The 25,663-nt window shown below is 39.9% G+C and overlaps 2 protein-coding genes across 4 annotated transcripts in view; one reads left to right on the forward strand and one right to left on the reverse strand.

Annotated features, from left to right (window-relative positions):
• Window positions 1-21,704, reverse strand: part of aven (apoptosis, caspase activation inhibitor) — a 30,765-nt gene extending 9,061 nt beyond the window's left edge. Inside the window, exons 1-3 of one of the 2 annotated variants that reach the window (XM_072362406.1) lie at window positions 21,475-21,704; window positions 20,035-20,070; window positions 19,259-19,433 (exon numbers count right to left, since the gene is read on the reverse strand). In XM_072362406.1, coding sequence (XP_072218507.1) covers window positions 19,259-19,433; window positions 20,035-20,070; window positions 21,475-21,666 — 403 coding nt within the window. In that variant the 5' untranslated portion in view covers window positions 21,667-21,704. The remainder of the gene's footprint in view (window positions 1-19,258; window positions 19,434-20,034; window positions 20,071-21,474) is intronic. The other variant, XM_072362407.1, reaches the window with a different exon arrangement.
• Window positions 11,372-25,120, forward strand: chrm5b (cholinergic receptor, muscarinic 5b). 2 transcript variants are annotated; one of them, XM_072362404.1, is made up of 3 exons: window positions 11,372-11,984; window positions 22,297-23,843; window positions 24,933-25,120. In XM_072362404.1, exons 2-3 carry the CDS (start codon window positions 22,349-22,351, stop codon window positions 24,968-24,970), a joined length of 1,533 nt encoding a protein of 510 aa, XP_072218505.1. In that variant the 5' UTR covers window positions 11,372-11,984; window positions 22,297-22,348; the 3' UTR covers window positions 24,971-25,120. The 2 variants fall into 2 exon arrangements, with proteins under 2 accessions (XP_072218505.1, XP_072218504.1); XM_072362403.1 differs by lacking the exon at window positions 24,933-25,120 and having other exon boundaries at window positions 22,297-23,902.
• Window positions 25,121-25,663: the final 543 nt, after the last annotated feature.

A 25,663-nucleotide genomic window follows, 5' to 3' on the forward strand; every position in this document is an offset into this window, starting at 1 on the left:
AGTGCAAAAATTAGTGAGAACATTATTACGGTTTAGAACCTGCCTTCTTCTTAGAGGCTAGCAGAGTCTTCTGTTCTGAGTCATTTCTAATCAACTCAGTTAAACTGGAATGCATATTTTTTAACATCTTACTGACATTTTGTAGCCTAAAAATAACCACTGACTGCAGCCCTAAACTTAATTCCAAGTCTGAGTTATGATACCAGAGAATCCGCAAGTGTAAATATGTCAAGCTGAATTTATAATTGTTTACAGCATTTGGCATGTGGGTTTGGGTTTAATTCACTCACTCACTTCTCATTAACTGCTTCACTCAAAGTATCAAATTTGTCAAAAAGCTGTCCAAACAAGATACAAACTACAAATAAGATGTATTTCCACATCTCTAAAGCAAATTACCACGATATTAAAAAGACAACCAAGCTTCAACCAAGAGAAAATTAATTTGCAATTACTTCAATCAATCATTAAGTCTATTTTTGAGAACGAGTGCCTTATATTCATCGGTTTCAGGTGATTTTTTCTTACATCAATGTATAGTTAATAAACTGTTTAGCTCTCCATTGTAAAGATGTCACCTTGGGCTCAAGGCTATCGTGATGTATTCCAAGTAGGATTTAAAACGTACATGTAGAAACATGACTTGGGTTCATTTCTAAGTTTCAGAATGTGGGCCATATATTTTCCCTTGTATTCGAGTGCTAAATTTATCACCAAAATCTTTGCAGTCACGAAACGTGTAAAAACACAAGACAAATGAATATGGTAAAGGAAAAGTGCCCGATAAGAAACGGAGGGGATTTCAGGTGGTGTCCTGCTCTGTATGGGAGGTGAGTTTTGCAGCAGTGTAAATATCAGTAAGAGGAACCTGGAAAGAGTAACTACGGGAAACAAAAAAACCTGTAAACACTTCTGTCCCTACAGTGCGCCTTACAGACCTTTGTGCTTACAGGTAATATTTTGACTGGGATGGTGACTGCAGGAGGGGAAATATTACAATAAAGCTTCTTTTTTTTTTTTTGCCTTTTTAAAAAGGAAAACACTGTTTCAAGAGCAGAAGGACCGACTGTATAAAGGTAAATTCCCTGGCATCTTCGGCATATTGCTCATCTGCTTCTTTTCCTTATCCTCTTGTCAGTTTACAGATTACCTTCTTCTCCATCCTCTTGAAATTGTAGGGATCGTTATCAAATTAAATGACAGGATTATTGCCATTAAAAAAGTAACTTTTAAGCATAAATTTGTGTTAACATTAACATTATCTTTGGTTATAATGTCTGAGCGCTTCTTCCTTTGAATGCACTATAGCTACTTCACATCTAGTGATAGTGAAAATTCTTGTATTAAAAGCAATCATCCTCTTCACGTTTCTGGATTTTTTACATTCAGATGAAACCACGAAGGAAAGTGTCTGACAGGAAAATAATGTCATCACATTCAGCTAAATTTGTGGAAGGAGCTATTAGCCAGATCAGGTGTGACCTAAAAAAATAAATAAAAAAAATTATGATGATATTAGTAATAAGATCAGAAATCTGTCCACAGGTTTACTAAGAAAGTTAGGGATCAGTCTCATGTTTTAAGTTGTGTTACAATTCATCCAAACACTGACAATAAAAAAGAGATTAATACATGCAAATAGCTTCACAGCTCACCAGCCTCACTTTAAATAACTACAGACACTAATTAAAAGCCATCACCCCTCACTGATTCCTACTTTTCAGACACTCACAAAGCCCAAAATAAACAAGCTTTGAAAGTCTTTTCATGTGAGCTGCTTCAGTGTAGTTACAAACAGTGTGAACACAGTCTACATGCAAACATTATCCCACAGGAGTCCCAGAGGTGCGCCGTGTTGTGAGTGGACCCCACACACAGGAAGCACACACACACGCTATCATCAGAGCTGGACATTCTTGTTGACAGGACTACGCCATAAGCACACAACTTTGCTGCTGTATAAACATGAGCTCAAACTTTTATAACTGCGTTTCCTGCAGCGCGGACTGGGTGAGCAGAACCTGTACAACTGCTCAGAGTCCAGTAACACCTGTGGGGAAATGTTGATCATTCCATGTGACTAAAGGAGGAAACGCATTCCCCACTCTCCCTTCATTCTCCACTTTCTGGTTAATGATTAATATCAAGCATCAGTGAATTATTGCCCTTCTTTTAAACTGGCTGCCCAAGCAGATTCTCACTTGATGAGAGAGGAGGTAGAGAAAGGCAGCTCTCAAAGAAACTTAAGAGCTTCTGAATGTTATTACAAGCATAACAAATCTCATCCAGTAAGTGTTCGGTGGAGGGGAGGCAGGACAGAAAATGCAAGTAAAAGGCCACTGGGGAAAAGGAAAATAAAAAAGGATTGAAGAAAGATGGAAAAACAAAATATATACACTTTCAAACACACTTCCTGTTGCTTCCTGTGGAGCTGATCCACTGACAGCTGCAGCACCTACTGCATGCTCCCCGTCACGCCTTTTTAACCAAACCAATTAGCCCACCATGACATGGCGCTGAAACCCACGACGCGTCGATAAATCACTGTCGGCACTAATTGCAATTAAAATCCAGAGCAGGCGAGGCGAGACGGTAAAGAAGGCCAAAAACATTTACTCTCAACTTTTAATGGTGCTTCTGGAAGCCTGTGTTTATTTCCAAGTCATATTTGAATAGCTCTAATCCACTCGAGGCCTTGCTCTTATTAGGCATGTCAGGCGTTTTTGGCCTGCAGCCTGATTGGAGGAGAAAGGCTGAAGCGCCGACATTCCCCGTCTCATAAAAATAGATGATCATATTTGGCATTTCCTCATTATCCTCTTTGCTGGATGTTTTAAGTTAAGAATAGGTGTTGCTCTTTCATATTTACATGAAATAAAAGTATATGTGAGATCGGTGGAGTCAAAAGTAAATGTGTGGTCCTGGAAAACAACAAGGATTACGCTTCTGTCATCATTTTCTGGACACTTTACACAATTCTCCACAATGACAAGGCAAATCTGTATTCCAATGATTAATTAAACATAGAAGACTGAAAGATGTCATTTACAGAACGTCCTGTTGACATGTGAGACAGATTGTGTGAAGACCCAGATCAGGGGAAGGATACAGAAACATCTCTGTAGCACTGAAAGAACCCAAAAGCAAATCAGCCTCCATCATTCAGAAAAGATGGGAAAAGACTTCAGAAATCAAACTGTCCACTGATCAGACTGGTAACCAGATCCAGAGTGCAGCCCTCCATCAATCAGGCCTTTACTGCAGTTTCCAGACAGAAACCAGTCCTCACCTAAAGGACTCTCAGACCATACGAGGAAAATCTGATCTGATAAAAGTGAGATTCAATTATTTGGCCAAAATTCAGACTGCCGAGTGGGCATGTGTGGGGGAAACCAGCCACTAAGTATCCCCTCATTCATACCACATCCACTGCCAAGCATGGTGATGGTACCATCATACAGTGGGGACATTTTCTGAGACGGGGACTATTCTCAGTGGAGAGAAAGACAGATGCAGGATTTTTCAAAGGATCTGAAACCAGGGCGAATGATGATGATCTGAAGCAAACTACCAAGGCATCCGATTTGTAGTGTAGGCGTTTCTAATATTTTGTCAGTGAGGGTATGTTTAAATAAATGAAATTCCCCAGATATCGCAACACTGTTGGCAACACATGATTCAATGTGATCGATGATAATACAGTCATCTCTATTCCAACCCCTAACCTTAACTGTTTGTACATCCAGATATACAGAATAACTTAGCTGATTGAGTCATCTTAGCAGCGACTATTACATTTAGGATAAATTATACAAAATAAGACTAATCTTGATCTCAATGTGCTGTCTACATGTACCACAAACTGGTCCTTTTTTTATTATTATTATTATTTAATCTGATGGCGTAAAAGGTTAAATTCTAAAATAAGTTTCTTTCTCCCCACAAGCAAAATATCACCAGTGTTTTTATGAGCATTTACAAAAAAAAGGCTCTAAAAAGGTCAGAGGAAGATGAGAACAACGCACCCACTGGCAGCTAAATAAAGACCCACGGATCGCCTTAAATAAGCACCAAACAGCTAGAAAGCATGAATGCTTCAATCCTTTGAAGGCTTGAGCTGATAGAACGTGACAGCCACCACCGTTTGTAGATTTAAGTAATATCTCCAGAGCAGCCACACCGGCTGATCTGTTTACCTCAGAAATCCCAATATCCTCTGTTCACACACCATATTCAAATAAAACATACACGGCCACCTGCACTCTGTCGAGAGGCACGCATGACAAACAGCGTGTATGGGATCATTTTCTGTGCTCACAGCTACACAAAGGCACAATGCACGAGTTCTTTTCACAGGAAAAGCTGCTGCTGCTGCTGCTTAAAGCCTCCTGTGTGTGCTATAATGTTGGCTTCATGGCTTTGTTATTGCTGAGTTCAAAACAACTTTATGAGTTAAATCAAGTTACAGAAAATACTTTTAAAACATGAAAAAAAAAAACAAGACATCCTGATATTTATAAAAATAAAATCTATATATGGTTCTAGGAAATGGCAAACCATTTAATACTTATCAAAATGATTATAACTGACTTTTTAAAAAGAATACCTTATCTTTGTTTATTACGAGATTTTGATGCACTTATTGTCTTCCTGATATATTAATATGCATTCATGTAAACAGAATCAAATCTAAAACACATACATTACTAGTTACACAACATGGAAACTTTAAGATAAATCATTAAAACTATTTTATGCCATAGAGAAAGCATATCCTTCCATTTCAAATACCCATGGTTTAAAGGGCAATTCGTGGTTTTTACCTCCACAAACCGACTGGAAATTGGCAAACATACACATGATTCCATTAACACCAAAATTTGAGACAGCTGCACCGCAGCCTTCCAACACATGTGCTTTGATCGATCTTTCAGTGAATAATGGTAGAGGTTTGGCTAATTGTGAATCTCCATTCAGTCTCCCCTAAAATAAGAGTGCATATTGTTCTCCATCTGCTTGTGGTCTTTGTTTGCACTTTCTTTTGAATGGGAGCTTGATCCAGTTGCATGTGTAGTTACAAGTTTTGGGGCTGTGCACAGATGTCTTTTGCAGCCATCTGTGGACCCTTGCAGACAGGTGCATGTGATGAAATTTACTTCACACATACTATGCACATGAATGAAACCAGACACCAGCCTGAAAACCTAATGGTATTACTACGGTGAAAAAATCTGAATGAAACAACTCAGCACTCTCTGGCCTGGCTGTGTTAGTTATTTAGAAACATCAGTCATGCGTTGTTACAAGATTGTTTGCAAATCTACCAACCAGGGGTGAAACGTGTTAAACAAAGCACATTTCTTTATTCTAGCAGGCTCTTTATGGTTCTGTTAGTCCAACTGGACTTTTTGGAACATTACTGGTACCCCGACCAGCACCTGGGGAACCAAGCCCATACAAATGCAGCCCCATGCAGTGTTTTTTTTTCTGATGCCAGGTAAAGTAAACTATATTGATCACCTAACAGTTCCTGGCATTAACATGGGTGTAACTTTGACACGTACGATCGATCTAAGCACAAGCAATAAACAACAGAATAAGATGGATCCATGATCACAAAGTCAACTAGACCCAAAAAACTAAGACGCGTGCATGCCTCAAAGGATCAGAGAAGTTTTGGTGGAGAAGCAGGACTGATACAAAGGAAGAGGTTTTTATTTTAGCAGCGTATATACCAGGTCATGGTAATCGGAAGTTCTTGAATTAAAGACAGCTGGACCTGTTGGTTGTTGAAGACACTCCACCTCTCATGAAGAACTGAGAAAGCCTTTCATGACAAGCGAGACATCTTCCAGAACCAACCAGTCCCACTGCCTTACATCCAAACACTTTGAATGGTATAAATGCCGTGGCTCATTGAAGAGCCAACCATAAACTCATATTAGTCCATAAAATCAACTGCTAGAATGCAGTGACGCGTGGAGAAAAGTGATTCAGATCTACACCTGAAAGTGCTGTTGTGATGATTTTGGCCCCAGCTGTTTGACTCTAATGCACTAATCAAACAAAATGATTGTCGATGAGAATGAATAAAAAACTCTGGGGAGGTTCAGCGCCACTCGAATTACAAATGCGGAGTCGTTGCATCACGGAAATCAAAAACTTGAGAGAGCTGGTCTACGGGGAGGCAGCGTTTTACCAGCACAGTCTCACATATAAGCAGCGCCACAGAATACATGCAGCACTCGTCCACATATCCCACCAAGATGATGTAAACCGAGACTTTAAAATCAGTTCATAAGGGATCTAGGAAATAATTCCATTTTCATTCACTGAACTATATGATGCATCAATGTGTCTGTGTAGTTTTACAAAGCTCATCTACACACCTACACGGCACAAGCACATACTGGACAGCCACACAAGGGTCAGCAGGTCTGGGTTAATAAATAAGTGGCAACCGCAATTATCCCAGCTGCCCACTGCTTTTTCAGCCGTCCTGGTCTCAACAACTTCCTTTTTCAATTTCTCTGTAATGAAGGAGTGTCATATGATAGACAACAAGTGCACAGGAAAAAAAAGAAAAAGGAAAATAGGGGGCTTTTCATTTGAGGACCTGTCTTGCCTCCAGCTTTAAATTATTGTCATTCATCTTGTTTGCCTTAATTCCAGACTGAGGTTACATCCATATTCAAAGGCGGACAATTAGAGAATAAAGAGGAATGAGAGATACGGGGCCAGTTCAAGTAGGCAACTATTACAGAAGGCAATCAATCAAGTGTTGATTCTTTGCATAATTGGGTAGCATTTATTCTCCACATCAGGGGGATTATTATAAAACTAATCTGAAGTAGTTCTTGCTCATTCAAATGCTACTCGAAGCAGGGGGCGTGCTAATGTCAGCGGTGCCTGTTTACAGCATACTGGGTGCACACTGCTTGGGAGTTTGGGTGAAAGGCCATTTGACTGATGACAAATGTTCAGCTGGCCACAGCTAATGAGCTGCCTGAGTTTATATCAAATGCAAAAATATTCAGGCAGAAAGGTGAAACCATGCATCTGGTAGAAAGCTCTATGTGGCATTATTGTAGAGTTGCTATTGTTATTTACCACAAGACCAGCAACACAGTGTGGGAGGTGTGAAGCACACAAAGCAATTATCTTTAATTGAGGCAGAGAGGCACACCATTAAATGACTAATTTGTTTTTTCTTTCTATAACACACTTGTTTTTTTAATAACTGCCTCAGTTTAAGGGAATGAAGGGTTATTACACAATATGTGTCTGACACATAAATTACATATCATCCTGTTAACAAAAATCTATTGTCAACCTGAATATTCTGACATTTTTAGAAGCGGTGTGCAAATAATAACCTGGATTTCATCCACAAGGTGTAAAGTAAGCTTTCACCAGGATTCTCTGTAATAAGAAGCACTGACTCTTTTCGCTTCCTCGATCACAGCCTACGGTGTGCAGCTCCTGTTGACCCAACGTTCAACCGTGAGCCAAGGAACCCGCCCAGCCGACTGGCTCTTTCAGGCTGGCTTTTGAAGTGTGACACCCGAGTAATTTGACATACCCATTCTTAAAAAAGAGGGGAAAGAAAGATGTCTTGCTTCTTTAGTATCGTAGTGCATTTTTTTGCCAATCGCACACCAAAACAAGTTTTTAGCATCTCAGTGAATCCTCTGCTAAACTTTTGCCTACATCTGCTCACAGATCTAGAAACAAAGTTGTTGTTTTTTTTACATCACTTGTGATGACACTCTCCCACGCTCCCTCTTCACAGAGGTTTGCTTTTTCTCACATTTCTTCTAATAATAACAGGCAACCACAAAAGGATGGCCAAATGACTTCACAGCAGCTGAGCACAAGGTGCTACAATGTACGAGCAAAAACGTCAATATAACGCCAACATAAGACAAATCAGTGACAACTGATGATATATCAGCTTCTTTAAGGGAAATTACATTTCATAGGGAATAATTCCACCCCCATTTCCTTGTAACTCATTTTCAAAGGACAAGACGATACTTGAAATCCAGATGTAGGGGTAAGAAATTGGATTGTGCTATTATTTTCTGGGTGCTTGCATTAATGCAATCTTACAAGACATACCAACATCCTGTCATGATTACCTGTGTGGGCTGTTTATCCTTTGATTGATCCGTTTGAAGATGGTTCTGTTTCTGATGTTGGCATGTTAATTCAGCAGGTATCCTCTTGGCATCTAAATTAGTCTGTCCAGTTAAAAAGAACCGAGCCACGGTTCAGCATCAGCATCAATAAAACAGGGCAAAGCAATATTCTCATGTAGAAAATCATGCCCACACCTGATCACGTGCGAAATCTAAATGAACGTGAAACTGGCCGCAGGTCAGAACAGCAGAGCGGCTGGCACATGAAATCCAGTTTCCGCTAATCTCCAGCCCAAACTGTGGAGGAGCAGCTATCTGGTCAGATTAACAAACGCAGAACAAAATTATTAATGCCATGAAAAACGCCTGTAACGACTTAAAGGAGATAAATGATGGTGAAATAAGTTCTTCATTAAAGCAACTGCTCAAAAATGCATGCCAGATCTACGCTTACCCATTTGTTTTTTTGTACTTAATTCAGTGTATCGCATCCAAACTACACTCTATAGCAGCTGCGTGGCACGCTATCACACGTCCACCTCACATAGACAGAAAGATGTCGAGTGTACTGGCAATCCCGGATGCTGCAAAGAGAGAAGGCATGTTGGCAAAGTTTCTCGTGCACTCAAGACATGTTCTGAATATTGTGGACTGAATAGCATTTGCCTCAGAAATAAAGTAATTTAATTGGAAAGGATGACGCCTTTGGGGAGTTTTCTGATATCAAACTTAATCCTCATTAAATTACCAAACTGATTGTCTGTTTACATAATTAGGATTTTCTTTTATAGACCCAACACAGTAACATAGCACAGTAAGTGGAGTAGAAACATTATTTTGGAGACTTTTGTGAAGAGACGGTGCTTTGTAATGGATGCTGGCAATTGACAGAATCTGGGCAAGAGATTGTGAGACAGTCCACGCATTTCAACGATTCATTCATTCATTCTGTGTGGAAAACTTTTTCGTATGTGCACTGGATTTGTACATGAGGCCATGGGGAAGGATCAAGGTGAAATGTCCCCATCCACAACGTTTAAAGAGCCCAGGTATTTTCAACTTCTAGCTAAAATAGACAACTCCAGGAAAGTAGTACTTAAATGGGAGCCAGACAAAGACTCAAGAGTTAAAGTTCGGCAAATCTCAAGCCACAGCCTCCCGTGAAACGGACAAAACAGCTTTGTTAAAGACATTTTAACAAACTAATAAGTCATTCAAATCAAATGAGCTACCCAAAGTTTAGAATACATCAAAAGATAAGAAAGTTCTTCTTTCTTTTTTGTGCATCTAAAAACAAATCCAAACTGAAAGATGAGGCTGAAACGATGTCTTGTTTGAACCTTAAAGCTGCACATTGATCTTGTTTTAATCTTTTAAGGCACAGTAACCTCCATGCACAAGACTAGTACAAGTTAACAGCTCCAGGACATAATCTTGACATCTCAGTGACCAGCTGTATGAGGAAGACCGATGAGTACATCTACAAAAATCTAACAATGACTGTATATCTGTGAGCCAGCCTAATCAATAACCAGGCTGAGACTTATGGTCAGCAGAGACATGCATGATATATTCACCTGAAAGAAAACTTTGACTGGGTGGTCTCTGGTTTCACATGCATACATCACAGTCATAGTTCTGATAACTTTCTTTTTGGGTCAGCATCACATGAACTGTGGCTTATTATAGTTAATAAACTGCATCTACTGGATCTTCTTCTAACATCAGGGGAACCATCTGTGGCGTAACTGTACAATGATTGGTCCAACGTATCAGTACAACTTGCGATTATCATAAACAGAAAAGAAAAGAAACTTATAAACAGGTCAAATGTCACCCACGAAAACAAAGTTCTTAACTTTAGCCTTAACAAATATAAGCAAAACAAAGAGGAATGAGCAAAAGTGAATGAGACAATTTACAAAGAAATTACGGCATGATTTTTACAAGGAGACTACCTGCATGCTGGTCGTTCTGGAACTTCAGCGTTACTGTCTGCAGTGGAAAAGCCACTGAAGGTGTGTCGTCCTTTGCCAGGAGCCAATGGTTCACAGCAGAACTTTTCATTGTAACAGAACGATCAGTATTATTCATTCACTTTCCTCTCACCTCTAAGTTCAAGTGTGTAGCATTTAGGCCGATCTATTGGCTGAAATGCAACACAATAGTATACAACGCATGAAAATATGTATTACGTTTTCATTATCTTCACATCCCAGGACAGTGTGGTCCCTTTTCGCCCCTCTCCCACTTTGCACTGCCACGTTACTTCAGTAGCCCAGAAATGACAGAGTAAGCACTGGGCCTTTTTTACGTTTCTGTAATTTGAGGGTACGTAGGAGGTTTTCAGTCGGTCTTATCCGAGCACTTGACCTTATATGCTGCAGACATTTCACCAATGTCCATCAGTCACTTTATCAACTTCTGCACATTGTGCATGATTTATATCTTGTTCCATGAATAAAAAGATACCAGAAAATACAAAGCAAGAAAGAAATATTTTTCAAACCCGTTTTGGTTTGGTATCAATGTTCAAAATCCAAATGGTTCACTATTCATATCCTCACAATACAAGCTCTTAGTATTTCAGGCAGTGAGAGAACTCTTTTTGAGTATTACCTTCAGGGAAGCCAGGTCGGTTTCCCAGAAAAAAAAAAAAAAGTGCTGCCTCTGTCTACAGTAGCGTCTACTGAAAGAAACCAATCCAATCTAGAAGCTAAAAGGACCAAAAGACAGAGAACGCACACACTGAGAAGCACTTACTATGAGGCTGATAGAGGCAGCTGAGACTGCCCGGTGAACTGAAAGCAGTTTGAAAACTCTACAAAACAGCTTCAACAGTCATTCCCTCTGCCTTTAAATAGGTTGTACGGTCAAATGCGTCTGGGATTACCAACCAAGTCACCATGAAGTAGGATGCGTGTGACTGATTGAAGAGCCAGCAGTTGTTCTAGCGATGAGGACATGGAGATCTGCACTGCTATTGGCAAACACTCAGCGACTCCTAAAGTGCTGATGACACCCACATCAACTCCTCCTCCAGCTCCTCCCCCCTCTGTTTCATCCTACTCCTCCACCTCCTCCAACTCCTCTTACATGTTGCTCAGGGTTCTGATGCAGCACAAGGTTTCCATCTATGTGGGCATTTGTCCTAATAGTGGCTCACGGCAGAATCCGTGCATTCAAGCAGCTTTTTCGGCAGCAGCAGTGAGCGGAAGCCTTCTAGGAGACAAAAAGTGGTTCATTCTGAGCAGCCTTGAGGATTAAAGAAGCTTGTCCTGACATTTCTTGCCAGTGGAGTTGCTTAAACTTTACAAAGAGACTTTCAAAAGATATTGAGCTGGCATCATTCAGTTGATGACTGCTACTGAGAACGAGGAGCTCTTCTCAGTAACCCATGCCTCTGTGAAAAAGGTCTGCACAGCTTCATCGAGGCACAACAGTGACACTGAACTGCTGTTGCATTTGCTCTCCTGTTTAAGAAAGAAGCTGGACCTTTAAGGACCCCCACGACGATGCTCACAAACCTGTTTGCATAAAAGTGGCTCCTTCTTAGCAACTGATGAGGATGAGAGATGGTGCCATGACCCACCTGCATTTGACACGTGTGTTTTTCACCTCGCTGGAGAGACGAGCAGAGAGGAAAAAAGTCAGTAAGAGGGATCAGCCGAAGAAAGGTGCGAGTCGAACGCTGTGAGGGAAACAGACTTGTAGAGCTGGGAGAAGAAACTGAGCGAACTCTGCCCGGCAGAAGAAGGACTGAGGAGAAAAACAGTGTATCCAAGATTTTGGTCTAACACCCATTTAATTCTGGAGCATTTTGTTCTGTCAGAGCCACACGGGGTGAGTATGTATTCTGTTTGATCTGGCTGCAGATTAAACAGTTCATAGAAGCAGCTGTCAACTGACCCTACTTACTGTTCAGCGACATCATATCATAAATTCTAACATGATAAATGTTTTATAGCTGAATAGTTAATGCAGCCAGATTTGCTTTATTAATGAATCATGGAACAAGTGCTGGGGCTCATCAGCTGTCACTGGAGCTTTTACAGGGCAGACTCAGATCTCTGCTGCACATTTTGCACAGAATGGATTGAAAATTGCAGATTTTTCTGCAACAAAAGGGCTTTTCAGTTGATCTGAGATATGTTATGCTTCAGTGTTCAGTATGTGAACAGATTTCATTTAATGGGGATAATGAGTCACATGACTCAACCTTTTTTACAGTTGTATTCTTGGGGATATGAACACTACATAAAAAAAATTAATTAATTAAAAAAAAACAGGTAAAAATGGAACAAGAGCAGAAATATTAAGAAAATATTTAAGTGTCAAAAGCAATTTAGAAGAAAAGAAAAACTTCACTTGATTTAATTAAGTTTGCCACTTCTGACTGCTCTGATCTATAAGACATCAGAAAACATTTACAAAATTACTAAATATATTGTGATGTTTTAGCAAAACACCAGAATATTATACTCATAAGATAAGATCAAAGATCAAAAAAGGCTAAAAATGCCATTTGAGAAGCTAAAACTTTGAAATTTGCTTTGAAAATGTCCTTATTCATTTTCTTTGAGACGATTGTTTGAGTAAACATTGCAGCTCTACATTAAACTGAAAATCAGTAATAGAGCAAATGTCTGACAAAACATCACCTTCAATTCTGAGAGTCTGAGGCATATCTGTTCTTTTTCATGTGTTCAAACTTTTGACTAATAATGCATACCAAGAATGAATAGTTAAACAGGCAGCTGAAATAAAACTGACGGATCAAACGTTCATCATTTCCAGCCTCTCAGATTCTTTTTTGGTGCACTGCTGGCTTAAAAAAAAAAAAAAAACTGAATATATCATGCATATATATACGTGACTCTCTGAACAGCGAGTGAGTTTAATAGTTACCACAATTTCATAAACCAAGAATACGAACGGCAAAAATAACTGAGGCAGGTTTTGGCTTTCAGGATGAAAGTGGGCAGACTGTTCAGAGGGACGATTTCAGCCAAGTGTCTGTGATCCACCTGCAGCTTTATTTAGCTTCACATCTTTCTTCTCTTGTTTCATCTTAATCAGCAGTTGCAAACCCTTTTTTTCCCTTTTTTGTTGCCAACTTCACAGTAGACGACCAGCCTCATTCCTCTGCTTTGACTCCAATCTGCCGGGTCTACATGCCTAATCAAGTATCCACACCGGAACATATAAATGAACAGTATGATTGGGACTATACATCTCAGTTAGGAAAACATCCTTGTGTTTGTCAATCCAGTTAGCTAAATCACTGAAGCTTTAATGTGATTTCCTTTCGTCTCATTATGATTGAGCTTTGATAGGTGCCCATTAGCAGCCTTGGTAAACTACGACTGCGGGGGAGGAGGATTGATCCTTGTGTTAATGTGTACAGATAGATGACCGCGTTAGGACGTGAATAACTGGACAGCAATTTCCCCCAGTCATACAGAGGCATCATGCACACTTGAACACAGAATAATGGAATTGTACCGCGTGTGCTCTGACCCAAGGAACAGCAAAATAACCCCGAGCAACCCAAGAACTAAGACGAACTCTAACAAACAAACTAAAAATTAAATCACCTGAGGCTTTTTCAAGGTGACGAAAACCTTTCGGCACAAAAGCAACGACAAAAACACGCTAGTCCTGAAATATTTCGAACATCTAAAGTATCAAGGTTTCATCCTTGAAAAGTCACCTCAGACTGAAAGCTGCAGGCATGAACAATCCTTGCCTTCCCCTGACACAGTGTGTCTAAGCGCTGGATACAATAGAAGCCAAAAGAGTCGAACATAACACACCGATGCTAAAAGCATTTGGGATCTTTGGACAAACAGTGTGCCTATATAACAGCTATCTATGAGGCCAAACACAACAGAAATTAAAATGACTTTAAATTGCTTACATAATTTCCATGTCAGGCTCAATTTTCCCTGTGTGGGGGGGCTTTCGATAGAGCTTTTACACACAAGAAGTCAGGAGTGGTAGGTCCTCAACATCATAGATTCTTGCATTACACTAGCAGGAGAAAGTGACTAAAAGCCTTTTTTACTGCTGTGTGAAACCTATCGGCCAAATGTATCTGCATACGTCTAGACAGAAATCAAGTGAAACTTTGACTCTTTGTGAGGAAAAAGAGTCACTGCAGCAGCAAATGTATTCGGACAGAATAAACGGAAGAAAGTCAGAATCAAACATAAACATTGATATAAATGGACATTATATAAATAGCAGTGACAGGTTGTGCAGAATGAATGAGAAGAGTGCGATGTATGTCCCAAGCAGCAGGTGGTCACACGGTAACCTTTCAGCATCCCTGCACAGAGATAAAACCTGAAGTGTTTGAATTGGACTCGTTTTGGCCATTTTCATCTCAAACGCGTCTCATCCCGTCACATTGTGGGAATGTATTGTATATAAAATGTATATAAAAAATGCACGACATATACGCCACTCATTCAGAGCAGTTTAAAACAATCAAATAAATCCTCACAGTATTAGTTATGCAAAACTCAGGTTGAGACTATTCTAATTTATTTGAGCATAATTTTCTTTTTTTTTTTTTTATTCCGATTTTAAATGAAAAACTGCTTCTTTTTAAGCTCCCAAGAACGACCATGTTCCACCCTGAATATTTCATGACTTTATGTGGTCTCGATGAGGAATTCACAACTAAAGCTTCAGTAACCTGCCAAACTCTGGAGCCATTTTGTCAACACAGTCACGTCTCTGGCTGTGAGGTTGTGAAGTAAAATTATTTATCTTCACACTAGTGGTGTTAAAGTTGCTCACGCATTTATTTAATTCACAGTGCAAGAACAAGAGGTACTACCGGTGATTCAAAACTTCCTTTTCACCTATTTTCATGTCCAAAAACGGAAAGCCAGAAGAACATTGCTGCCTTGATGTCGTGTGCTGCACTGATGATTTATTTTTGGGTGTACATCAGCAAAACGTATTTAATGCCAAATCAAATCCAGCTGGCACACAAGCTCAGACATCAGTCCTGTCCTAAATCATCTCCCTGAACTTTGGGAATTCACCAGCAAAAAAAAAAATCAATGAGGAAATTAATTTAACAAAACCGATTTTAAAAAAGTAATCCAATTTTCTCAGATAGCAGCCACAAGTGACATGATGATGACATCAAACTGACAGTGTGATCCATCTATTTTTACTGAGGATTTTCTTTGTCAACATATTAATGTTCTAATCTATAAAGTCATCAAAAAGTCAAATTTTACGTTAGAGTGATATGTAAGATAGATATTTGGTTATATATCACCAGTATGCTAAATCTTTGGTCTAAGAACAGGATTTTATCACCATGAGCTTTCTGGTGGTCTGTGTTTATAATGGGAGAGGCACCGACTCTGGTCTGATGCAGGTAAACAGTCCGTGTGGAATGCAAAGCAGAACACTGATTAAGCGCGGCCTTCAATCTCTATTTTTTGGCATTAAAAAAAAAAAAGGGAATGCATGTGAATACAGTTGTTCATAAATCCAACTGTTTCACTGGAACCCCAGAAATACTTTCTGTTGCTCCCAGAGGCCAATGAACGATTAATGGTTCCACGTTTACGATTTTGGAGATTCAATCAATGTAGACAGGCCAGCATAAAGTCCTCTCAAAAGCTAGAAGCTCATAGTCCACTGAGAAGACATTACACAAAGCGTAGAACTCAATAAATAATGAAAAAGCAGGCAACACTGGACAATCTGAATCATTTTTACTCCATCACGAACCGGCTCTTTGTCAACTGACTGATGTCTGACATGCAGCAATATATAGGAGTGCGTTTGCAAATCTGTGCGAAACATCAACACAGAGCAAACAGAGGACTGAGGCAAACTAAGTCAGCAAACAGCAGTGCCCACACTCAGGGGATGAAATTATGTCTCATATCTGCAGGTCCTTCCCCCCAAGGCTGTAAACTCAAGCAAAAATACAGGCAAAACATAACAAATAATATGACTCATCACTTCTGATCAGGGTCAGAATGATTCGAAATAAAATCTAAATAATAGATGCAGAGATTTTTGAGTTGGGTACTCAGCCATGAGTAAAAGTCCACAACTAGTAATGTTAAAGCAGATATTTTTCACTTGGGGGAGGTTTGTGATCATCATACAGTCTATTGGACTGATCGCCCTCCTCTACTTCCTTCTTCTAAACTCAAGATATACAATTCAAAGTTTTGTTAGGAGTTCTGATATCATGAGTTTGCCATATTAGCTGATGTTATGAAAGATGCTCTGTTATGAAAGACCGAATATCTATAGTTCTGATCTTGCAGAATACGACACAGTGCTGTGCAGGACAGAAATACTGTATCTACTTGATTAAATTGTTGTAAAAACCAGCCTATAAACACACTCGCTCTCAACGCCTCCACTATGCTGTAGGTAAAGCTCTGCACGCAAACTCTCTGCCCTTGGACTCTAAATTTCATAAGATATATTGCAAAGGGTTGAGCAATACTCAAACCCTCCAAACACTTCTGACCTGTACATTCTTTCCAATATTGTCAACATAACAAATCATCAGAAGCTCCACAAGAAGCAATCTGTAACCACTTAGCCAAGAGGAAATAAGTGATTTCTGTGGATTATTTCAGATTTCATAGCTATCTTAATTGAACAGAAAAAGCAACTCTTGAAGCATTACCTCCCACATCCAATTAGGTGTCCTCTAGAGCGGCAGCCTCTTGCTGCATATGGCATGACTAATCTGTCAATGCTGGCCACACACAGATGAGCGATCGGAGTCAAACAACTGACAAGAGCGCTTTTGGCATTCACACTTCAACAGGAGGAGAGTGTGACATGGCTGTACAACATTCACTTTCTAACAGTGTGAGAGGAAAAAAATGCAATGCTCAAAACGCTCATCCTGGGTTCAAAAAGGGCCTCGTGACTTGCTCCAAAAGCACAAGTTTGCATCACTGATGTGAGCACCTGAAACTCAAATCTGACTGATGAAAAGAGCATTTGTGTGTTTAAGCAATGTACAATAGTAGTTTGGATCCATAAAGAGTTCACTGATGAGCTTTTTCAAACATGAAGTCAACGGTCTCCGTAGTAATGGTGATGATTGAGGTTCTTGTGAAACAACATTTAAAGTTACATCACCTTTTCCATTTGACTTCTTTTTTTCAATTTAGCACAACAATTCAGTTGGTTGAGTAAGGCACATTAATCATGACCGGGCTATTAATTTGGTTATTGGTGTAATATAAGGCTAAATAGATTGACTGCATTTACATATTGCGCTGCAGCTAGAAATCATTTATCATTTCTTCGTTTAGTCGATTAACAACCTAACTTTTTTTTTTTCTTCACAAATATCAACTGCAGTACAGACATCCGTGTCCTGCCCCTCATCTCTGCTAAAGCTTGAGGCGTCATCATTTAGCTGCACCACATCCACATTTCTGAAGATACTAACGGTCCAGTTGCACTGAATGATGGAGACAGATGGAGTTCAGATCCAAAACTGTATTCTAAAAATATCATGTTCACCTTGTAAATGTTCGGTTCATTCAGGGTAAAATAAAAGACAAAGTAGGGTAAGCTTTAGGGTGGTGCTACCTTGTGACGGACACAGCAGCAAACCAATGCGAATGCACGGTTTCTGCAGATTTCAGTTATATTCACAGCTCACTGGACCTGCTCGTTTTATCACCGGTGCATGAGCCGGCTTGAAATGATAAAAAAAAAGGAGGAGTATATCTCTTAAATGGAGGGAAAGTCATTACGATCTGCCTACGATAAAACTTATTCAACAGAGTCCGTGTCTTTGTTCATCCAGTTAAGACCAACTTGTTGCTTGGCATCCAAACAACCCTGTTGTGTTTGTATCAACCACTGGATCGAGGTGGGCATATATACTGCTGGATCTGAGCAGCCTGGCGCCAGCATGTAAATGGTATGGACCCACTCATGACTTATGGTTCCAAAATACCAAGATTGAACCTCCCCCTCTGTTTTGCTGAGGTAACATGCCCATTTTCTTCTGGACATAAAGGAATAGTAACAGCCTAGCCATCCAAATAGCCATGAAAGACTTAATTGAAGAATTAGATGACCACCTCTCCATGACTGCTAAAAGAAAAGTGACACTTTACCAAAGCAAAATGGAGAGGTATGGCTACAGGACTGGGCCAAGGAGAGGATTTGGAATTAAGCCTTTGTATCTACTTTAAATAGTGTTCTTAAATCTCTGTTTCATCTGCAGATTTGACAAGAAAGTCTGCTACAATACAGATTAACCAGCATTATTTAAAAGGGGACAATAACAGAAATGTTACATGCCATCAGTCTCAAAAGCTGATAGAGGTGTTAAAAAATTAAAATCCCAGCTCTACACTATCTACACCATGAAAGTCCCAGTGTAGGCAGCAATCTTAGGTTGTCTTCCCTGCACTCAGCCCAGGAACAGTCAGGATGCTGATCGGCTTCAGTCAGTCACCTGCTGACTGAAGCCGATCAGAAGATTACGGAGCCGCAGTAACCTGCCCACATTTTACATTTATCATGCAGCAGAATCTGCATCAGCAACAAAGGAAACAGTTCAAAACAAACACGAGCTGCTTAGATTTCAGTTTTGACATCCCAAAAAGTATACACTCAATTAAAAACAACTCCACACTGAGTCAAACATGAGATTCTCAGGTTAGCAGCCAGAATCAGTCCAATATTTGATGAAAGTTCATTTCAAGCTCTGCTCTAATGAGACAGCACTGAACTCCCTTGCATGTGATCCTTTGAGAGAAACATCAACAAAAAGAAAAAAAGAAGATAATCAGAGACCGTGGAAAGCCCAGGGGCCCAAACACCAAGCACTCAGGCTGAAATGAGCAAACAAAGAAACAAGAATCTATCAGACAGCAAGCAGTGTCCAAACAGAGCAATTAAAGTCCCCGAAGACAGCAAACATTTCCTTCTAACTAATTAGAAAAAGCAGACAACTTCAGAAAATTACAACAAGACTCAGTGGAGTGTTTGGCACGCAGCGTATTTCCACTACAGCCAACAACAGCAGCTCACGGTCGGAGCCGTTGGAGCACAGCAGGTGAAGCAGCGTCTTGGTCAACTCTTACCTGCAGACTCCAGCAACACCTGATAGTCCATTCCTCTCTGAGTTGGCGTGTCATCATCTTTCTCCATCCTCTCCGACTCCTCGTAACGCTCCCAGTTTGACGCCAGCTTCCTCCTGGAGAACACCTCTGTCCCGTGTTCTTCATCCTCCTCCAATTTGTCCCCTTCATCATGGTCCTGAAGGGGAAGATCATTTAGAAAATCCATAAGCAGAATGAAATAGTCCATAAACTGAAGATATTCATTAGACATAAAAGCTATACCTATCGGCATTAAATTAAATTATCTTCACAAATTACATATCCAAATTTTTGTTGATAATCCAGATGTGAGGTTTGAAAAATAAAGATGACACACGGGAAGGAACCAGGAATAGTTTTATCATTTTTAAACTAAATTTAAGCTGCGATGGGCAACAGTCAAGCAATAGCTTTGTTGTTTTGTTGTGGTTTGTTTGAACCCGTTTCAAAAAGCTGTAGCACAACAGAACTCTGATCATCCTCAACTTGAATGTTAATAACTTGCTTTTTTACGCACTTTTTCAGGATTTTCAGGAATAACTCAAAGTATGTGACAAAGAGTAGGGTGACTGTAAGCAATCAATTTGCAGCACAACATTCTTTTTTTGGGGGGCGGGGGGGGGGGTGTCACAGAGTGACTTGGGTGACACAGAGCAGAGATGAGGGCAGCAGGCAGAACGGCCTTGACTGGGAGCCAGCATATCCTGGAGCAGAGACGGAGTGAAGTTTATGACGATGACAGAGCTTCTTTGGCTTACTTTGTTTTGTGAGACAACAGTCGAGGTCGCGAACAGCTGCAGAACACAAGACATTAACAAGATGGCTTACTGTTTTTGTTATATTAGCCTAAAGAACAAGACAGCTCTCTTCCAGGTTTGAGAAAAAAAGAAAACAAAATTTATAATTAATTACATACACATACATACAGCTACATTACGCAAATGAGACAGAATGATCATTTGCGTCATTTGAGCTGTTTTTCATTCAGTTTAAAAAATAACGTGCATCTAAACCAGGGCTCTAAGTGTGTTGCTCTAAGTGTGCCTCTGCTTGTGATGCTATTTTACTGGCTGTGCTGGAAATTAAATTTGAAAAATGAATTACAAAAAATGCTTTTAATGCTCTCAAGAGGTGTTTTTTGCCATTTTTGAAGGAAAGAGAAACCCAGAAAGCAAATCAAAGAAGATGGAAAGAATTTAAGGAATCGGTCTTGATGCAACACATGACTGAAACATACAGTGTATCATCTGAAAAAGTGTTTAAGACTTGTAACACTCTGACAAGCTTTAAAAAGTCAAAACCGCGTGCTTTGGGTACCCCACACTGTGCTCCTCAAAGTACAATTCAAAGTGGCTGTTTCATCCACGACTGGTAGCCTAACTAAAGGGTGAATGTAAAAAGAATGTGATGCCTTTTCCAAAGTTTTTCACAAACCTGTACAGATATTTGAATAACGACGCCACAGGAATGTGCAACATGAGATGCATCACACTGACAAAGCGGCAAATTTACTTTTGGTGTATCATGTGCCCTCACAAAAGTCAAATTAAAGGGGGCTCTTTTTTTAGCCGTGCCATCAGAGATGCAGGGATAGTTGCTATGGATGCACCATAGGAGATGTGAATTATTGCAATCAAGGAACCCCTATGTACCAAAAGATAATTCTATGATTGCAATCAAGCGTCTCCCATCGTTTCTACTCCAGTCCTGTAGTTAGCATGGCAGGAGAGTCATATGGACTGATCATTCCAATTTGAAACCTCTTGAGCCCAGGCCCAGATTCTGCAGCTACATTGATAAAATAATATTGGATATCTTTTATGTGCTTGATCACAATGATAACAAAGGTTCATTCCGTCTGATTTAGCTTTAGACATTGTTGTATATACATATATATACAGAGGTCTATAAAAACATTCTCTTAGCATGAAATGTCACTCAAGTAAACTTGGCATCCATGTAGTCCAGTAGCAGAAGTTTCCACAATCCTCTGTACCTTAACTTAAATGTTGGCCTGTGTTCGCTAGTAAAGCCGAATTACAATTGACGTCCTCTGGACCGTTTAGACTGTTGCTGGGAACTGCATGAGTGGAGTGCATTTGCTCACTTAAAAATAAAAATAAAAACTTTAAAATTTTCAGTGAAGTTTGGCAGAGCGAATTAACGGGCTCATTAGAACGCCGTCCCCATGTTCTCACCCGCTGAGGGAAGTCCGCTACATGTGCGCTTCCCCAACGTCCACGACCCCGGTGGTGGTCTCGTTTACCACGGCCGCGGTGGTGGCCTCCTCTCCCTCGGCCACGGTGTTCGCCGCCAGAACTGTCGCTGTCGCTTCCACCTCTGCCGCCTCTTCTCCAGCCTCCCCTTCCTCTGCTCCCTCTTCCTTCCATTACCGAGACTGTGGACGGACTGTTATGTACGTGACACCTCTTAGCTAACTGGCTTGGTTGTAACACCGATTAGTGTCTTACGAAAACATTGGTTCCTGGTCCCTTTTTGACTTACATGTTGAGTATTACGTATGACGAAATAAAAAAATTAAATTAAAAAAGGACCAGCTTTTTCAAGTTTGAGTTTAAGCAGTATTATTTTGATTACAGTTATTGAAACCATACAAGTAAAACGGGTAATAAAATCCTTAACCATAACCTAAGATAAGTTTTACACTTACTGAATAAAAGTAAAGCATCTAAAATATTGGAATATTTATAAAACAATACTAAATTCAGAATATGAAAATCAAAAAATGTATGCATAAATCATAACTACATTTTTTGTTCATTTTGTTTTTTTTCTGATATCACAAACAAAACTTGGAATTTGTTATTTATGTTGAAATTAAAGCAAAAAAATATTTGTATGAGGACAAATTTAAAAGAATTCAGTAGGTTCGAGTGACATAGCATTATATCATAAGTTAAAGCTACAAGAGAAGAATAGTTTGACAAAAACAAATTATATATTCATTCAAAGAGTTTTTAAGCATATGTATATCTCACCACTGTTTTCTTTCATTTTAGGAGGTCAGCTCGGTCTTCATGGGGCCACTGAGGGGCACTTTTTATCTGTAACATGGACAGATACAACAGAACAATGGATTTCCAAAACAGCACTTCTGGCAATACTTCACACGTGCAGGCTGCTGCTCACAGCCTTTGGGAAGTCATAACCATCGCGACAGTGTCGGCTATTGTCAGCTTGATAACTATAGTTGGAAACGTGCTGGTGATGCTGTCCTTCAAAGTAAACAGTCAGCTTAAGACTGTAAACAACTATTACCTGCTGAGTTTGGCCTTTGCTGACCTCATCATAGGAGTGCTGTCCATGAACTTATACACCACATATATACTGATGGGCTACTGGTCTTTGGGGAACCTTGCTTGTGATCTCTGGCTTGCGGTGGATTATGTGGCCAGCAATGCTTCAGTTATGAACCTACTTGTTATCAGCTTCGATAGATACTTCTCAATTACAAGGCCGCTGACCTACAGGGCAAAGAGGACTCCAAAGAGAGCTGCTATCATGATTGGCTTGGCATGGTTGGTGTCTTTTGTCCTTTGGGCACCACCCATTCTGTGCTGGCAGTACTTTGTTGGAGAGAGGAAGGTGCCACTGGACCAGTGTCAAATCCAGTTTTTAACTGAGCCTGTAATCACATTTGGGACAGCAATTGCAGCTTTCTACATCCCTGTCTCTGTTATGACCATTCTCTACTGCAGGATCTACAAGGAGACTCAAAAACGGACAAAAGATCTTGCAGAGCTGCAAGGGCTCACCACGGAAAATGTTCCAGAAGGGACTAAATCACAGAAAACCATCATTCATTCTTGTTTTCATTTCACCAGAGAGAGGAGAGATCAGAGTCAGGCATCATGGTCCTCATCCAATCAAAGTAATGTGACTAAAACTACCACAAGGTCAGACGATGCATGGGGGAAAGCAGACCAGATAACTTCTTTTAACAGCTATACATCATCATCAGAGGAGGAGCCTCACCTTTCAATAGAAACTCCACAAGGATCGTTTAAAGAGCAAGGTAGAGGACAAAGTAATAAGAATGGGCAGGTGCCTGATTATACAGAGGATCAGTATTTTTCCACCCCTCAAAAGAAGAACCATAAAAAATGCATCTCTTATAAGTTCAAACCTGGTTCAAAGTGTAAAGACAGCAATCCAACAATTGCAACAACATGCCCACCAGAGCCAAAGCAGCCCACCAAAAACACCTCTCCCTCCTCCTCCTCCACCACCTCCAAACCCCTGGACCCCGCCCTGAAGAACCAGATCACCAAGAGAAAGAGGATGGTGCTTGTGAAAGAGAAGAAGGCAGCCCAGACTCTCAGCGCCATCCTGCTGGCCTTCATTCTCACATGGACGCCATACAACATCATGGTGCTCATCTCCACCTTCTGTGCCGAGTGCATCCCTACGTCCCTCTGGCACCTGGGCTACTGGCTTTGCTACGTCAACAGCACCATCAACCCTATGTGCTATGCTCTCTGCAACAAGACCTTCCAGAAGACCTTCCGCATGCTTCTGCTCTGCCAGTGGAGGAGGAGGAGGAGAGGTGAGGACAAGCTGTACTGGGGTGGACAAAACCCAAACGTCAACAATAAAATGACTTAATGTGGCCCTTATTGCTTTTCCCAACATGTTAGAATCTGTTGATATTCTGTTGTCAGTGGTCCTGTTCAGCATGAAGTGCTTCTGTGATTTTTGTTAAAATACATGTTGGTGGAAAATGAGCAGAGCCTAACTTAAACAGCCGTCTGAGAATAGCAAAAGAAGGAAAGCTCATCCTGCACATTCTCACATTATTAAAGGTTAAAGAATATGTTCAGATTTTCTCAAGTCTATCCTAAAGAGGCATGCCACTGATTGTAAATGTCAAAGTGTGCTTAACTACATGGCTGCTGACTTAAAAGTTGAGGTGTGGAGTCCTAGAAAACTCTTATCTCTGCTTAGATCTAATAGCTTGAGACTATTACCCTCTACTTGCAAGAGGCATCCAAATCTCTGACTCAAATGTCTGTGACTGTGTTGCGATGTGAGTTATGCAGGTCCCAGGTTTTGATAAGAAGTCTTGTTGAATAAGAAAAAGACAATATCTTTGCTTCTTCTGTATTCACATATCCATGCAAATGTTGAAATAGTTGTGTTGCTGTTTTGTTACACCTCTCCAATAACCTACTCCCATGTGGATTTTTTTTACATAAGCCAGTGTCAGTGTGAGGATTTTCCCCAAACCCTGATTTACAAAGACTTCAACATGTGATGCACGTATGTGTTGAAATATTTGGACACAAACGTTAGAACACACAAACAAGTGGGGGCAAGGTCACGAAGGAAAATGTCCAGATTCTTCATCCTACTTTAAATTGCTTTCTCATTACGTTTTGCCTGCTCTTTCTCATTATGTTATTATGTGAGTCCATGCTTTGCTTTGTCCAGCTTGAATTTGGTGTCAATAGAAAGAATTTACCCACTTTGGCAAATTCATTAGCAAATTTACAGGATTTATCGTCTTCGTTTTTCACAGTAACCACACTGCATGCTCCTGTTTGATGTTCTGTTCGGCATTTATAAAACATGTTTATGTTTGTTTCTGTCAAGTCAAGTCATCTAATATTTTCTGTCTTGTTTTTTCTCCGCTCAGGTGGTCGCTATGGCAACTCTGGCCCCAGAAAGACATAGCCTGATCACTTCTGCAACTTGTACATGAATGGCTGACAATAAAGTTCTCTTTGGTCTTCATTATCATACTGCAAAACTGAATTGGATTGTTTTTTCTGACTTAATTTTCGACACATCAGATGAGATCATTTTTAAAAAATCCAAGGGAGAGGGGACATACAAACAAATAGTATACATATCAAAGAGTTTAAGTGTAAGTTGGTTCATTTTATTGTTTGAAATGCTGATAGTTATAGTAAAGCATTGTGTCTACTTATCTCTGTCTGGATAAACATATAGCTGGAATCTGTACAATCAATAATGATGTCACAAAATCAGTAAAAGTGCTCCATATGCCATTTAAAATCAGTATAAGAACGCTTTTTTTGGTTTTGGTCACACTGTAATTTGGTTATAAGCAGCGAATAAGATGTGTTTATAAGTGTACATATGTACAGAATTTTACGTCTTACCCTAATCTTCTTTGAAGAAAGATTTAACTGTTTTCATTAATTTCCTATTTACACAGCAGCCTCCTCTAATAGGTGTTCACAATAAGGAAAAAGACTAGTTATCAACTAATACAGCTCTGAATAATTATATTCAATTCATTACAGTTTACATGCTTATTACATATTCAAAGTAGGGCTCTAAAGGAGCTTGAATCTCTCATTTTAACACAGCCAACCTATTAAAATACAACCTGGTTAATTT

The sequence above is a fragment of the Leuresthes tenuis genome, unplaced genomic scaffold (genome assembly GCF_036924035.1).
Source record: "Leuresthes tenuis unplaced genomic scaffold, fLeuTen1.0.hap1 SCAF_13, whole genome shotgun sequence".
Classification (NCBI taxonomy): Eukaryota; Metazoa; Chordata; class Actinopteri; order Atheriniformes; family Atherinopsidae; genus Leuresthes; species Leuresthes tenuis.